This window comes from Tachyglossus aculeatus, chromosome 3 (assembly GCF_015852505.1).
Source record: "Tachyglossus aculeatus isolate mTacAcu1 chromosome 3, mTacAcu1.pri, whole genome shotgun sequence".
Lineage (NCBI taxonomy): Eukaryota > Metazoa > Chordata > Mammalia > Monotremata > Tachyglossidae > Tachyglossus > Tachyglossus aculeatus.
In genome coordinates this window covers 8,461,861-8,477,719 of record NC_052068.1, presented here as the reverse complement: position 1 = coordinate 8,477,719, position 15,859 = coordinate 8,461,861, and the positions used below count along the sequence as shown (strand labels likewise).

Genomic DNA, 15,859 nt, shown 5'->3' with positions numbered 1-15,859 from the left:
TTGTGAGCAGGGAATGCATCTGCTTTACTGTTCTGTTGTCCTCTCCCAAGCCCTTAGTACAGTGCTCTGCACAAAGTAAGTGTTCAAATACAACTGCTTTATCAATTGTATTTATTGAGCACTTCTGAATTACTGAATCCAAAAATTAATGAATTTAATTAATATTTGGTACCATGGGGAAAGGAAAATGTTATCTTATTCACATACTATACCATTTACCGATAAACGTGGACATTTACTGTGTGCACAGCACTGTAATAATAACAATAATAATAATGGCATTTGTTAAGCGCTTACTTTCATTCATTCAATCGTATTTATTGAGCGCTTTCTATGTGCAGAGCACTGTACTAAGCGCTTGGGAAGTACAAGTCAGCAACATATAGAGACGGTCCCTTCCCAACAACAGGCTCACAGTCTAGAAGGGGGAGACAGACAACAAAACAAAACACGTAAATGGGTGTCAAAGTCATCAGAACAAATAGAATTAAAGCTAGATGCACACCATTAACAAAATAAATAGAATAGTAAATATGTACAAGTAAAATAGAGTAATAAATCTGTACAAACATATATACAAGTGCTGTGGGGAGGGAGGCAGGGCAGGGGGAATGGGGAGGAGGAGAGGAAAAAGGGGAAGCAGCATAGCTCAGTGGAAAGAGCCCGGGCTTTGGAGTCAGGGGTCATGGGTTCAAATTCTGGCTCCGCCACTTGTCAGCTGTGTGACTTTGGGCAAGTCACTTAACTTCTCTGTGCCTCAGTTACCTCATCTATAAAATGGGGATGAAGACTGTGAGCCCCCCTTGTGGGACAACCTGATCACCTTGTAACCTTCCCAGTGCTTAGAACAGCGCTTGCACACAGTAAGCACTTAATACATGCCATCATTATTTAAGGGGGCTCAGTGTGAACCAGCCAGAATTAGAGCTGTACAAACAGAATGATGATTGTTCATTCATTCATTCATTCAATCGTATTTATTGAGCACTTACTATGTGCAAAGCACTGTTCTAAGCGCTGGGGAGGGGAAACAAGGTAATGAGGTTGTCTCATGTGGGGCTCACAGTCTTAATCCCCATTTTACAGATGAGGTAACTGAGGCTCAGAGAAGTTAAGTGACTTACCCAAGGTCACACAGCAGACATGTGGCGGAGCCGGGATTCGAACCTATGATCTCTGACTCCAAAGTCCAGGCTCTTTCCACTGAGCCACGCTGCTTCACTAAGCACATGGGAAAGTACAATACAACAGAACCGGTAGAAAAGATCCCTACCCACAAAAGGTTTACAATCTAGTTGGAGAAAACCAACACTAAAACAAATTCACAGATGGAGAAAGCAGCAGAGTATTCAGGACATGTATAAAACTGACCTTAAAGCTAGTTACTTTTAAAGTCACATTTTGTTCCAAGTGATTACAAATAGTTTACAAAGCATAGATATATATTAATATTTATCTCCCCCTCTGGCTGTATGCATGTTATGGGCAGGGAACGGGCCCACCAACTTTGCTGCATTTTGCCCTCCCAATCGTTTAGTACAAGTGATCCGTACACAGTAAGTGCTCAGTAAATATTATTGATGATGATGGTATTTGTTAAGCGCTTACTATGTGCAAAGCACTGTTCTAAGAACTGAGTAAGTAGTTCTAAGTACTATTGACTGACTGACAGAAACAGAACTAGAACTGGGAACCAAAATTCAAAACTGCCCACCCCGCCAAAAGAAAAAGGATGTAAGGGTTGGGGGAACATTTCTAATAAAGGATAAATACATGCTAAGTAGCCAGAATGGTCATATTTTTTATCTACTCTAGTGGGAGGGAACTCCCACTAGATGGAGAATGGAGAATGGAGAATTGTGGATGGAGAATGGTGTCTGTTATAGCTGTGTACTGTCCTTTCCCAAATGCTCAGTACAGTGCTCTTCACACAGTAAGCACTCAATAAATACCACTGAATGAATGACAGTGGCCACCCTTGGTTTTTCACATCATCAGAAGAAAGAATTTTAAGAGCTCGTTTTGGGGAACAGGAAAGCAGTGTGGCCTAGTGGATAGAGCACGGGCCTGGACACCAGAGGACCTGGGTTCTAATCCCAGCTCTGTCACTTGCTTGCTCTGTGTCCTTGGGCAACTCACTTTACTTCCCTGGCCTCAGGTTCCTCAACAGCAAAATGAGGATTCGCTACCCGTTCTCCCTCCGACTTAGACTGTGAGCCCAAAGGCGGATGGGGACTGTGTCTGACCTGCTTAATTTCTACCTACCCCAGTGTTTAGAACACAGTGAGTGCTCAACAAGTATCATTAAAAAGAAAAAAAAAGTTTCGACTTCAATCAATTGGTGGTATTTATTGAGTGCTTACAGTTTGCAGGGCACTGTAATAAGCACTTGGGCGAGTACAATACAACAGTTTTAGCAGACACGTTCCTGGCCCACAGTGAAATCCAGTCTGCAGGGCCACCTCCCCCGCCCAATTCATTCAACAGCATTTATTGACCACTTACTGTGTGCAGAGCAGTGCACTAAGCGCTTGGGAGAGTACAATGGAACAAGGTAACAGACACATTCCCTGCCCACAACGAGCTTACATGTCATGCATACTGAATGAATAAATGAATCCTCGCCAGCAGGCTGAATCCTTCCATTCCCTGGACAGCTAAAGAGAAACTCCTGATTCCATCAGCTTGCAGAGGTCTGGAAGCAGAACTCACTGCTTGGTAGTTGCATTTTTCTGGCAAATTCCTAAACCCACCCTCCCCCACAGGCTCCAGCCTTATGCTGGATGCGGATGACAAACGGTCCCCGGGAGGATAAGAGAAGGTCAGCGTTTGCCGACCAGCCAGAACGCCATCAACCAACACAGACCCCTTCGCAGGTGGAAGATCAAAAGACTGTTTCCTTAGGGGGGTTCTGGCCCCAGAAGTCAGTTGTCCAGTGAGTGAGCTAATAATAATAGCATTTGTTAAGCGCTTACTATGTGCCAAGCACTGTTCTAAGCACTGGGGGGAATACAAGGAAATCAGACTGTCCCACATGGAGCTCACAGTCTTAATCCCCATTTTACAGATCAATCAATCAATGAATTGTATTTATTAAGTGCTTACTGTGTGCAGAGCACTGTACCAAGCACTTGGGAAGTACAAGGTGGCAACATATAGAGACAGTCCCTACCCAACAGTGGGCTCACAGTCTAGAAGGGGGAGACAGAGAACAAAACCAAACATATTAACAAAATAAATAGAATAGATATGTACAAGTAAAATAAATAAATAAATAGAGTAATAAATATGTACAAACATATATACATATATACAGGTGCTGTGGGGAACGGAAGGAGGTAAGACGGGGGGATGGAGAGGGGGACGAGGGGGAGAGGAAGGAAGGGGCTCAGTCTGGGAAGGCCTCCTGGAGGAGGTGAGCTCTCAGTAGGGCCTTGAAGGGGGGAAGAGAGATAGCTTGGCGGATGGGCACAGGTATGGCATTCCAGGCCAGGGGGAGGACATGGGCCAGGGGTCAATGGTGGGACAGGCGAGAACAAGGCACGGTGCGGAGATTAGCGGCAGAGGAGCGGAGGGTGCGGGGTGCGCTGTAGAAGGAGAGAAGGGAGGTGAGGTAGGAGGGGGCGAGGTGATGGAGAGCCTTGAAGCCCAGGGTGAGGAGTTTCTGCCTGATGCGCAGATTGATTGGTAGCCATTGGAGATTTTTGAGGAGGGGAGTAACATGCCCAGAGCGTTTCTGGACAAAGACAATCCGGGCAGCAGCATGAAGTATGGATTGAAGTGGGGAGAGACACGAGGATGGGAGATCACACAGAGAAGGCTGATGCAGTAGTCCAGACAGGATAGGATGAGAGCTTGAACGAGCTGGGTAGCAGTTTGGATGGAGAGGAAAGGGTGGATCTTGGCAATGTTGCGGAGCTGAGACCGGCAGGTTTTGGTGACAGCTTGGATGTGAGGGGTGAATGAGAGAGCGGAGTCGAGGATGACACCAAGGTTGCGGGCTTGTGAGACGGGAAGGATGGTACTGCCGTCAACAGTGATGGGAAAGTCAGGGAGAGGGCAGGGTTTGGGAGGGAAGACAAGCAGTTCAGTCTTGGACATGTTGAGTTTTAGGTGGCGGGCAGACATCCAGATGGAGATGTCCTGAAGACAGGAGGAGATGCGACCCTGGAGGGAGGGGGAGAGAGCAGGGGCAGAGATGTAGATCTGGGTGTCATCAGCGTAGACATGATAGTTGAAGCCGTGGGAGCGAATGGGGTCACCAAGGGAGTGAGTGTAGATCGAGAACAGAAGGGGACCAAGAACTGAACCTTGGGGAACCCCCACAGTAACGGGATGGGAGGGGGAGGAGGAGCCTGCAAAAGAGACTGAGAATGAACGACCGGAGAGATAAGAGGAGAACCAGGAGAGGACGGAGTCTGTGAAGCCAAGGTTGGATAGCGTGTTGAGGAGAAGGGGGTGGTCCACAGTGTAGAAGGCAGCTGAGAGGTCGAGGAGGATTAGGATAGAGTATGAGCCGTTGGATTTGGCAAGCAGGAGGTCATCGGTGACCTTTGAGAGGGCAGATTCCGTGGAATGTAGGGGACGGAAGCCAGACTGGAGGGGGTCGAGGAGAGAGTTGGTATTGAGGAATTTGAGGCAGCGCTTGTAGACAACTCGTTCAAGGAGTTTGGAAAGGAATGGTAGGAGGGATATGGGGTGATAACTGGAAGGTGAGGTGGGGTCAAGAGAGGGTTTTTTTAGGATGGGAGAGACATGGGCATGTTTGAAGGCAGAGGGGAAGGAACCAGTGGAGAGTGAGTGGTTGAAGATGGAAGTTAAGGAGGGAAGAAGGGATGGAGCGAGAGATTTCATGAGATGAGAAGGAATGGGGTCAGAAGCACAGGTGGCCGGAGTAGCACTTGAGAGGAGGGAGGAGAGCTCCTCTGAGGATACTGCTGGGAAGGATGGGAGAGTAGCAGAGAGTGTTGAGAGCCGGGGGGTTGGAGAAGCGGGGGAAGTGACTTTGGGGAGGTCGGACCCGATGGATTTAATTTTGTTAATGAAACAGGAGGCCAGATCGTTGTGGGTGAGGGAAGGAGGAGGGGGAGGAACCGGGGGTCTGAGAAGGGAGTTGAATGTACAGAAGAGCTGAGGGGGATGATGGGCATGGGTGTCAATAAGGGAGGAGAAATAGTTTTGTCTGGCAGAGGAGAGGGCTGTGTTAAGGCAGGAAAGGATAAACTTGAAGTGAACGAAGTTGGCATGGTGTCTAGACTTTCGCCAGCATGTTCGGCAGCTCAAGCATAAGAGCGAAGAAGGCGGACAGTGGCAGTGATCCAGGGCTGTGGGTTAGTGGTACGACAGTGGCGAAGGGAAAGGGGAGCGAGTGAGTCTAGCTGAGTAGAAAGGGTAGAGTTGAGAGTAGTAATCTGATCATCAAGACTGGGTAGAGAGGAGAGGGAGGCGAGGTGAGGTGTGAGGCGCTCAGAAAGATGGATGGGGTCAAGAGAGCGGAGATCTCTGTGAGGGAGTAATACGGATTTACAGGGGAAAGGAGTGTGAGTGAGGAGGCAGGTGGGAAGATTATGATCAGAGAGAGGGATTTTAGAGTTGGTGAGGGTGGACACAGTGCAGCGGTAGGAGATGATGAGGTCGAGGGTATGACCTATGAGTTGGTGAGTGGGTGAGGTGGGGTGGAGCAAGAGGTTGGCAGCGTCAAGGAGAGATAGAAAACGGGCGGCAGAGGAGTCATCAGGGATATCCATGTGGATGTTGAAGTCTCCGAGGATCAGAGTGAGCATGGAAAAGGAGAGAAGGAAGGTGAGGAAGGGGTCAAAATCGTTAAAGAAGTTGGAGGTCGGGCGGGGGGGGCGGTAGATGACGGCTACAAGAATCTGGAGGGGGTGGTAGAGGCGAATAATGTGAGCTTCAAAGGAAGGGAAGGAAAGGTAAGGGGGAGGAGGGATAGTGCGAAAACGACATTGGGGGGCGAGAAGGAAACCGACACCTCCTCCTTTTCCGGTGAGTCTGGGGGAGTGGGAGACGAAGAGGCCTCCACTGGAGAGAGCAGCAGAAGAGACCGTGTCATCCGGAGACAACCATGTTTCAGTTAGGGCTGAGTTAGTAACCTCATCAGTTACAGATGAGGTAACTGAGGCACAGAGAAATTAAGTGACTTGCCCAATGCCGCCAACTCCAAGGAACCGAACCAGCCATTAGTGTCCGAGCGCACCATCCTGGCAAAATTTGCTTCTCGTGGGTGAGGTAGTGGCTTCCCATCCAGGGAGGTATTTTGACACTCGTCTCCCTGCAGCAGGGCCTGGGGGACGAGCCCGGGCCTGAGAGTCGGTAGACCTGGGTTCCAATCCTAGCTTCGCCACTTGGCTGCTGGGTAACCATGGAAAAATCACTTAACTGCTCTGTGCCTCGGTTTCCCCATCTGTGAAAAGGGGGTCAATACTAATAATTGTGGTATTTGTTAAGCGCTTATTATATGGCAGGCACTGTTCTATGCGCTGGTGTAGATACAAAGTAATAAGGTTGGATACGGTCCCTGTCCCTCATGGGGCCCACAGGCTTAATCCCCCTTTCATAAAGGAGGGAACTGAGGTCCAGAGAAGTCAAGGAACTTGCCTAAGGTCACACAGCAGACAAGTGGTGGAGCCGGAATTAGAACCCAGGTCCTTCTGACTCCCAGACCCGAGCTCTAGCCACTAGGCCATGTTGCTGGTCTCTCTCCCCTTAAACTGTGAGCCCCATGAGGGGCAGGGACTCTATCGGACCTGATCTTCTGGTAAGTACCTCAGTGCTTAGTCCAGCAACTGACCCAAAGTAGGCGCTTAACAAATACCACTATTAATCAATCAATCAATCGTATTTATTGAGCACTTACTATGTGCAGAGCATTGTACTAAGCGCTCAATCAATCAATCGTATTTATTGAGCACTTACTATGTGCAGAGCACTGTACTAAGCGCTTGGGAAGTACAAGTTGGCAACATATAGAGACGGTCCCTACCCAACAGTGGGCTCACAGTCTAGAAATCGGACAAATAAATTGCATCCACTTTCCCTATAATGACCATTTGATAAAAACTAGAAATATATACCAGGTAAACACCTATGTGATTTGGGAGCAGTCACAGTCTGCACTCTCATAAATACTAATAATAACTGCAATAATCGTGGCATTTCTAAAGAGCTTACTCTGTGCCAAGAACTCTACTAAATGCTGAGGTAAATACAATCCAAGTATGTTGGCCACAGTCCCCACCCCACACAGGTCTTCACAACCTAAGTGGGAGGAAGAACAGGTACTGAATTCCCTTTCTACAGATGAGGAAGCCAAGACACAAGGAAGTTAAGTGACTTGCCTAAGGTCACTCTTCGGCAGGTGGAGGCGGGATTAGAAGTCAGGTCCTCTAACTCACAGGCCTGTGTTCTTCCCAGTAAGCCTCCAATAGCCACTCTCATCTGTTAAACAATGCTCCAAGCAACAAAGACCTGACCAATCCAATGGATTGTATTTACTGAATTCGTTCATTCATTCAATCGTATTTATTGAGCGTTTACTGGGTGCAGAGCACTGTACTAAGCGCTTGGAAAGTACAAGTTGGCAACATATAGAGACAGTCCCTACCCAACAGTGGGCTCACAGTCTAGGTGGGCTCACAGTCTAGAAGAGTTATCTACTGGAATAATAATCTCAATCATCGTAATGGTACTGGCTCAGCACTATTGCCTGCTTTCATTCGAATGTATTTACTGAGTGCTTACCATGTGCAGAGCACTGTACTAAACGCTTGGGAGAATGTAACAGAACAATAAACAGACACATTCCCTTACAGTCTAGAAGAGAGCTTACACCACTCTAAGCACTGGGGTCAAGTATGAGATACTCAGATTGGAAACAGCCTCTGATCCACGTGGGGCTTTCAGACTGTGGTGGAGAGGGGAAAAGAACAGGTATTTCATCCCCCATTTACCATTTTTCAGAAGAGGAAACTGCCCAAAAATCACCCAGCAGGCACCAACTGGCGGAGCTGGGAGTAGAACCCAGGTCACCTGATTCCCAGGCCCATTCCTTTTCCACCAAACCACACTGCTTCAACTCTGTGCTGCGTGCGGAGCATTGTACTTGGCACTTTCATTCATTCATTCAATCATATTTATTGAGTGCTTACCGTGTGCAGAGCACTGTACTAAGCACTTGGGAAATACAAGTCGGCAACATATAGTCTTCTAGACTGTGAACCCGCTGTTGGGTAGGGACCATCTCTATATGTTGCCAACTTGTTCATTCATTCATTCAATCGTATTTATTGAGCGCTTACTGTGTGCACAGCACTGTACTAAGCGCTTGGGAAGTACAAGTTGGCAACATATAGAGACAGTCCCTACCCAACAACGGGCTCACAGTCTAGAATGGGGGGACTGACAACAAAACAAAACATGTGGACAGGTGTTAAGTCATCAGAACAAACAGAATTAAAGCTAGATGTACATCATTAACAAAATAAATACAATAGTAAATATGTACAAGTAAAATAAATAGAGTAATAAATCTGTACAAACATATATAAAGGTGCTGTGGGGAGGGGAAGGAGGTAGGGTGGGGGGATGGGGAGGAGGAGAGGAAAAAGGGGGCTCAGTCTGGGAAGGCCTCTTGGAGGAGGTGAGCTCTCAGTAGTATACTTGGGAGAGTATAATACAGTTGACACCTATCCTCAAGAAGGAACAGCTCCGCTCATAGTCAATCACCCCATACAAATTCTACATCCCATTCATTCATGTCAGGTCAGCACCTAAAGACTATAATCCTCAGAAGCAGACATGCTTGGGTTACAAGCAGAGTCTGTAAGGCTGAAGAAGCAGCGTGGCCTAGTGGCTAGAACCCGGGCCTGGGTGTCAGAAGGCCCTGGGTTGTAATCTCAGCTCCGCTATTTGTCTGCTGTGTGAACTGGGGCAAGTCACTTGGGTTACAAGCAGAGTTGGTAAGGCTGAAGAAGCAGCGTGGCCTAGTGGCTAGAGCCCGGGCCTGGGTGTCAGAAGGCCCTGGGTTGTAATCTCAGCTCCGCTATTTGTCTGCTGTGTGACCTGGGGCAAGTCACTTCACTTCTCTGGGCCTCGGTTATCTCGTCTGGAAAATGGGAATCAAGACTGTGAGCCCCACATGGGACAGGGACTGCGTTCAACCCGACTTCCAATGGTGCTTGACATACAGGACGTGCTTAATCAATCAATCAATCAATCAATCGTACTTATTGAGCGCTTACTGTGTGCAGAGCACTGTACTAAGCGCTTGGGAAGTACAAGTTGGCAACATATAGAGACAGTCCCTACCCAACAGTGGGCTCACAGTCTAGAAGGGGGAGACAGAGAACAAAACCAAACATATTAACAAAATAAAATAAATAGAATAGATATGTACAAGTAAAATAGAGTAATATGTACAAACATATATACATATATACATAAAACAAATGCCATTATTATTATCACTCCTATGACTGTTTATCTTTTATACCTATCTGTAATTTATGTGTCTTAATGTCCGCCTCCCCCTCTACACTAGAAGCTCGTTGTGGGCAGGGAATGTGTCTGTTTGTTATTTTGCACCCTTCCAAGTACTTACCACAGGGCTTTACACCCAATGAGCGATCAATAAATGCAACTGAATGAATGAACTGCAATCTGCCAACGGTATTCCAACGCAGTACAGAATACTGTCGTCCCCAAACTCTTTACAGTCAAATCTGGAGAGCAAGCTCTAGTTTCTCCTACTTGCAGAAGAGCAGCTTCAGCCTGAATTTGAACCACCTAAAGAAACTCTGAGCGGCGACATATCGCAAGTCTGCCTTGGGCAATTGCGAAGATGTCCCAATATACGTTTTCCTAGATGCCGCCCTCTGTATTCATTCAATCGTATTTACTGAGCGCTTACTGTGTGCAGAACACTGCACTAAGCGCTTGCTGAGTGCTCTGCACTGTACTAAGCGCTTGCTAAATGGTCCTCTCCCAGGGTGGAGCTATAAGTAGCAGCTGGGCCGGTCCTAGGTTCACCTTTACAGCGTGGGTTGATCGGTAAGGAAGCCTATTTCTCTAGGATGTGGTTCTCTTTTTATTTTAAACTTAGAAAGACTACTAAAGTCATGGATAGAAACAAAACAAGCAAACAAAAAAAGAATATTCTCAAGCTAAGACTAATTACTCCTGGCAAAGGAACTCTGTCCCCTAATTTATCCATCCATAACTAATAGTTTCTCCCCTCCCCCTATCCCCCAACAAATCCAACCCCATGAGAAAGAACCTCTGACCTCTGTTTAAGGGCTTAAATCCAGGAAACCATTCATTCATTAAATTGCATTTACTGACTGCTTACTGTGTGCACAGCAGCGCTTAGAGCAGTGCTTAGAGCTTAGAACAGTGCTTGGCACATAGTAAGCACTTAACAAATACCATCATTAGTAGGGGCTTGGGAGAGGATAACATCTCATTACAAGTTCGGTTTGCTTTCAATGAGACCGACAAGCAGTGAGGAAATCCACTCCCAAATCCAAGGATCTGACAAAGTCAAACCATTCCAAAGATCTCTTTCAGTCTCCAATTCTGGGAGCACATCTTAATGCATTCATTCATTCAATCAATCATATTTACTGAGTCCTTACTGTGTGCAGAGCACTGTACTAAGCGCTTGAATGGAGTTCAATCTGAACGAATGAACAGACCTCTCTGTACCTTCAAGCCTCTCTCAAATGATCAAGTTATGTACGCATCCATTCAATCTTTCCCCTAGGGTTTGTAACACCTCTAAGCATTCAAGAGGGGCTGAATGATTAAAAATTAAAATCTGGTTTCCTGTGCCGCAAAACACAGCCAGGGCAATGTAGCTCTAGGTGATCTGACCAGAAAGCAGAAGAGCAATGACTGTTCCCTTACTTCCTGAAGCACGTTTGGGTAGGAACCCCCGAATTATCCCATTTCCCCTCCTTCGAGCTCTCCCGAAGAAGGCTGGGATGGGGCTGAAAACCCTGCAGCTCGCTATGTTTCTTGAAAACTGCTTTTATCAAAAGGCATCGATGTAACGTGAAAGCAAAGGCCAAACTTTAACGGAGAGACTAAGGTCACCAATAGTAAGTACCGGTTAACAGCCCTAAGTGCCTTCGGTTTTTGATTTGAGGCTGAAAGTCCAAGGCATCCAGCCTACCATAAATTCTGTCCCTTCAACAGGCTGAACAGAAAAGAAACTAGCCAGGGTGATGAGCTGATACTGTATCATCGAAAAAATCACATCGCTGAACGTGTTTGTCTCGGTTCTGAAAAAGCAGTGCCTCTTTCAGGGCAAGGCGATTGTGACGATTTCATTTTCAACCTTTTGAAACAAGAGACAGACAGACGAGATGTCGCTAAACCAAAGCGAGTCATATATCTGTTCGAAAGGCAACGCCAACCAACAGAGGTTTCACGCGCACACCCTTTGAACACAACAGAAAGCCGGGTGGCAGACTCGGTTGAAGTCATGGGAAGGAATGTGGGCCCAGCAAAATTCTTTCTCCTTGGAGAACACAAAGCTACACCAGTCTATACTTTCTTGATATTTCTGAGGTTTTGAAGCCACGACTTTAGGATCTGAACCCATCTGACTCAAACTGTGATACACTGAGTGACATGCAAGAAAAATGAAAGGCTTACCAAGAGCATAAATAACGCTTCTCCAAAAATGCACCCACTCCATACATGTTTCTACAAGCACGTCCAACAAAAGCAGCCTCATCTTTGCAGATTCCAAATAATGAAGAAAAACAAAAACATCACCTCTGTGGGAATCCGACAGATCATGCAGGATTACTCTTGAGCCAGAGAGCTAAGGGGAGCGATTAATGGTAAAACAAGCTGGGGTTCAGAAACCCTGGTCAGTCATTCTGTCGGGAAAGCTGCTGAGCCGTCGGGCCACACGGTGTTGATTTCAAGTCTTGCCAATGGGCGGGGGGGGGGGGGGGGGGGGGGGGGGGGGAGAAAGGGGGGCCAAGGGAAGATAGAAATATGCAGTCACACGCACAAAAAAATAAACCTCAGTAATGAAAAGTATCCCTAAGCATACCATTAGGAGTCAAATTCTGTGCTTCAATCTGAACGTGGGGTCGGTCGGATTATTTTAAAGCACCAATGAAATGCTCTACTTTTAAGAGTGAAACCGGAGGGGAATCTAAGGTGGCCTTGGACAGCCCAGCTTCCCTGTCCCTGTAATAAATGACATTTCCCTACGTGTGTGCCTGTCCTTCCTCCATCGCTCCCTGCCCACCCCCCACATACACAGCCTCCTGGTAGTCCAGGGACAGGATCTGAACCAAACCTTTCCCCGGGCATTGCAATAAAGTGCTTAGTAAAAGTGACTCTAGCCTGTAAACCCATACTATTTCTTGATGCTGAATGGGGTAGATTCCTTGGACGGTTCACAACTCTGCTTTCTGAGCGAGTCACTGCCCCTCAATCCACGGTATTTATTGAGCGCTTACTGTGCACAGAGCGCTGGAGTGGCCCATCCATGTATGTGCGGGGGGGGGGAGGGAGAGGGAGAGGGAGAGGGAGAGGGAGAGGAGAGAGAGAGAGAGAGAGAGAGAGAGAGAGAGAGAGAGAGAGAGAGAGAGAGAGAGAGAGAGAGAGAGAGAGAGAGAGAGAGAGAGAGAGAGAGAGAGAGAGAGAGAGAGAGAGAGAGAGAGAGAGAGAGAGAGAGAGAGAGAGAGAGAGAGAGAGAGAGAGAGAGAGAGAATGAGAATGAGTGCTTCTCTTTTAGAGAAGCAGCGTGGCTCAGTGGCAAGAGCCTGGGCTTTGGAGTCAGAGGTCATGGGTTCAAATCCCAGCTCCACCACTTGTCAGCTGTGTGATTTTGGGCATGTCACTTCACTTCTCTGTGCCTCAGTTCCCTCATCTGTAAAATGGGGATTAAGACTGTGAGCCCCATGTGGGACAACCTGATCACCTTGTAACCTCCCTAGAGCTTAGAACAGTGCTTTGCACATAGTAAGCGCTTAATAAATGCCATTACTATTATTATTGTCATGTATGTGTGTGCATACACAGGTGTTTCTGTCGTGTGTGTGAGCACGCACGAGTGCTTCTGCCATGTATATGTGGGCCGCACGAATGGTTCTGTCATGTAGGTGTGGGCACACACAAGGGCTTCTAAAGATACGGCTGTCCAGGGCCCAGAGTTGCAGACAAGGTGAAGGCTGACTAACTGGCCAAGAGAAAAGAGGCCTTCTCGGCCCCGGGGAGCTGGGTGAGTGGGGGTCGTTTGGCCGGGACCCTGGCCTGCCCAAGTCCCGAGGCCCCCTCACCCCCAACCTGGGCCCAGCCAAGACTGGAAGGGGGGCTCTGTGAGGGGCAAGACTGATACGGGGCAAAGAAGCAGCCTGGCTCAGTGGAAAGAGCACAGGCTTTGGACTCAGAGGTCATGAGTTCAAACCCCAGCTCCGCCAATTGTCAGCTGTGCGACTTTGGGCAAGTCACTTAAATTCTCTGGGCCTCAGTTCCCTCATCTGTAAAATGGGGATTAAGATTGAGCCCCCCGTGGGACAACCTGATCACCTTGTAACCTCCCCTGTGCTTAGAACAGTGCTTTGCATATAGTAAGTGCTTAATAAATGGCATCATTATTATTATTAGGGGGGCTCTGTGAGGGGAAGAGTCCATGAGCTCCACGGTCCCTGACCCTTCCCCTTCCCCAGCCCAGGCTGGTGGGGAGGGGGCTCTGCGCTGGACAGGGGTCCACGGGCTCCACGGCCCCCGGCCCTGATGGGGAGGGGGCTCTGCGATGGACCGGAGCCCAGAGGCAAAGGCGGGGGGCTCCGGGCTGGGCCGGACTGAGGGAGAGAGGGCGGGCGGGACCACCTTGGAACCCCAACCACCTCGGAACCCCAACCACCACCTCCTCCTCCTCCTCCCGGGCCCCGTGGGGTGGGGGTGGGAATGGGGGAGGTCCCAGGGGTCCTGGGCTCCCCCTCCCCCCACACAGTCTTCTAGACAGTGAGCCCACTGTTGGGTAGGGACCGTTTCTATATGTTGCCAACTTGTACTTCCAAGCGCTTAGTACAGTGCTCTGCACACTACGCGCTGAATAAATACGATTGAATGAATGAATGAATATACAGACTGAGCCCCCTCCTTCCTCTCCCCCTACTCCTCCTCCCCATCCGCCCTCGCCTTACCTCCTTCCCCTCCCCACAGCACCTGTATATATGTATGTACATATTTATTACTCTATTTATTTTACTTGTACATATTTATTCTATTTATTTTATTTGGTTTATATGTTTTGTTTTGTTGTCTGTCTCCCCCTTCTAGACTGTGAGCCTCCCCTTTCTTGTCTGTCAATCAATCAATCGTATTTATTGAGCGCTTACTGTGTGCAGAGCACTGTACTAAGCGCATGGGAAGTACAAGTTAGCAACATATAGAGACGGTCCCTACCCAACAGCGGGCTCACAGTTCCCCCTTCTAGACTGTGAGCCCGCTGTTGGGTAGGGACCGTCTCTAGATGTTGCCAACTTGTACTTCCCAAGCGCTTAGTCCAGTGCTCTGCACACAGTAAGCGCTCAGTAAATACGACTGAATGAATGAATGAGCCCGTTGTTGGGGAGGGACCGTCTCTATGTGTTGCAAACTTGTACTTCCCAAACGCTTAGTACAGTGATCTGCATGCAGTAAGCGCTCAATAAATACGACTGAATGAATGAATACACCCCCCGGACAAGATCGCTCTTCCCAGCCGGGCCTGGTTCCCTGGTCCCGGGACACAGCAGAGGGTGGTGCATGGACGCACACACATGCACACACATGCATGCACAGACATGTAGACATACGGAGGACACCCCCCCACCCCCACCCGGGGTTCCCTGGATTCCCCCTGTTCGGGTCGATGACTTACATCGTCGAAGAGCGATCCCACGTTGGCGGTGACCAGCAGGATCCCGGCGCCCCCCGATGCCGCCGCCGCCGCTGCCTTCCCCGCCATCGTTCTCCGCGGGGAGACCCCCGCCGAGCCCCCCCCCAAAATAAATAAAAAATACAAAAACGCAACACACACACCCCAAAACGGAGTGGGGGGGGGGGTCCGGGGCCTCCCCGGGTTCTGACCTCTGACCCCTGACCCGAGAGAGGAGGGGGAGGAGGCTGTGGGCGCCCCCCGCCCCCAAACCGCGCCGGGGCCTGGTGGGGGGGGGGGGGTCCGTCCGTCCGTGTGTGTGTGTCCGGGGGGTGGTCAGTGGGGCGGGGGGCGTCGGGGCGGCCCGCGCGGGGGCATCAGCAGGGCCCGGGCCCGCGACTCATCGCCGCCCGCTCCGCTCCGCGGGCCGCCGCCTCCACGGCCAGGACGAGGCGGAGGAGGAGGAGGGGTCCGTGCGGGGTCCGTGCGGTCTGTCCGGCTCACGGCTCCCCGCCCGCAGCCATTAGGCTGGGACCGCCCGGAAACAGCCCGCTCCCGGGGCTCCCGCTCCCGATGCTCCCGCTTCTCCTGCTCCCGACGCTGCTGCTGCTGCTGCTGCTCCCGCCGGCGGCGGCGGCTCGGAGCCCCTGCTCATGGCCCGCTCCCGGCGGGGGGGGGCGGGGGAACACGGCCGGGGACACCGACTCCTCCTCCTCTTCCCCCGGGCTCCTCCTCCTGCACCTCCCCCTTCCCTTCCTCCTCGTGCTCCTCCTCCTGCTGCTCCTGCTGCTGCACCTCCGGCTCCGGTTCCAGCTCGGATTCCGGGCTCCGGGTTCCAGCTCCGACTCCGGATCCTGCTCCTGCTCCGGGTTCCGGCTCTTACTCCAGGCTCCGGGCCCACGGCGGGGCCGGGGGGGGGGGGGGTGCACTCCTCTGACGTCACTGGGATGGGCG

The 15,859-nt window shown here is 49.7% G+C and overlaps 1 protein-coding gene across 1 annotated transcript in view; it reads right to left on the bottom strand.

Annotated features, from left to right (window-relative positions):
- The window catches only part of INPP5A (inositol polyphosphate-5-phosphatase A), a 610,446-nt gene extending 595,363 nt beyond the window's left edge, over positions 1 to 15,083 (bottom strand). The window contains exon 1 of the mRNA XM_038744152.1: positions 14,909 to 15,083. Coding sequence (XP_038600080.1) covers positions 14,909 to 14,995 — 87 coding nt within the window. The 5' untranslated portion in view covers positions 14,996 to 15,083. The remainder of the gene's footprint in view (positions 1 to 14,908) is intronic.
- Between the last annotated feature and the right edge of the window lie 776 nt (positions 15,084 to 15,859).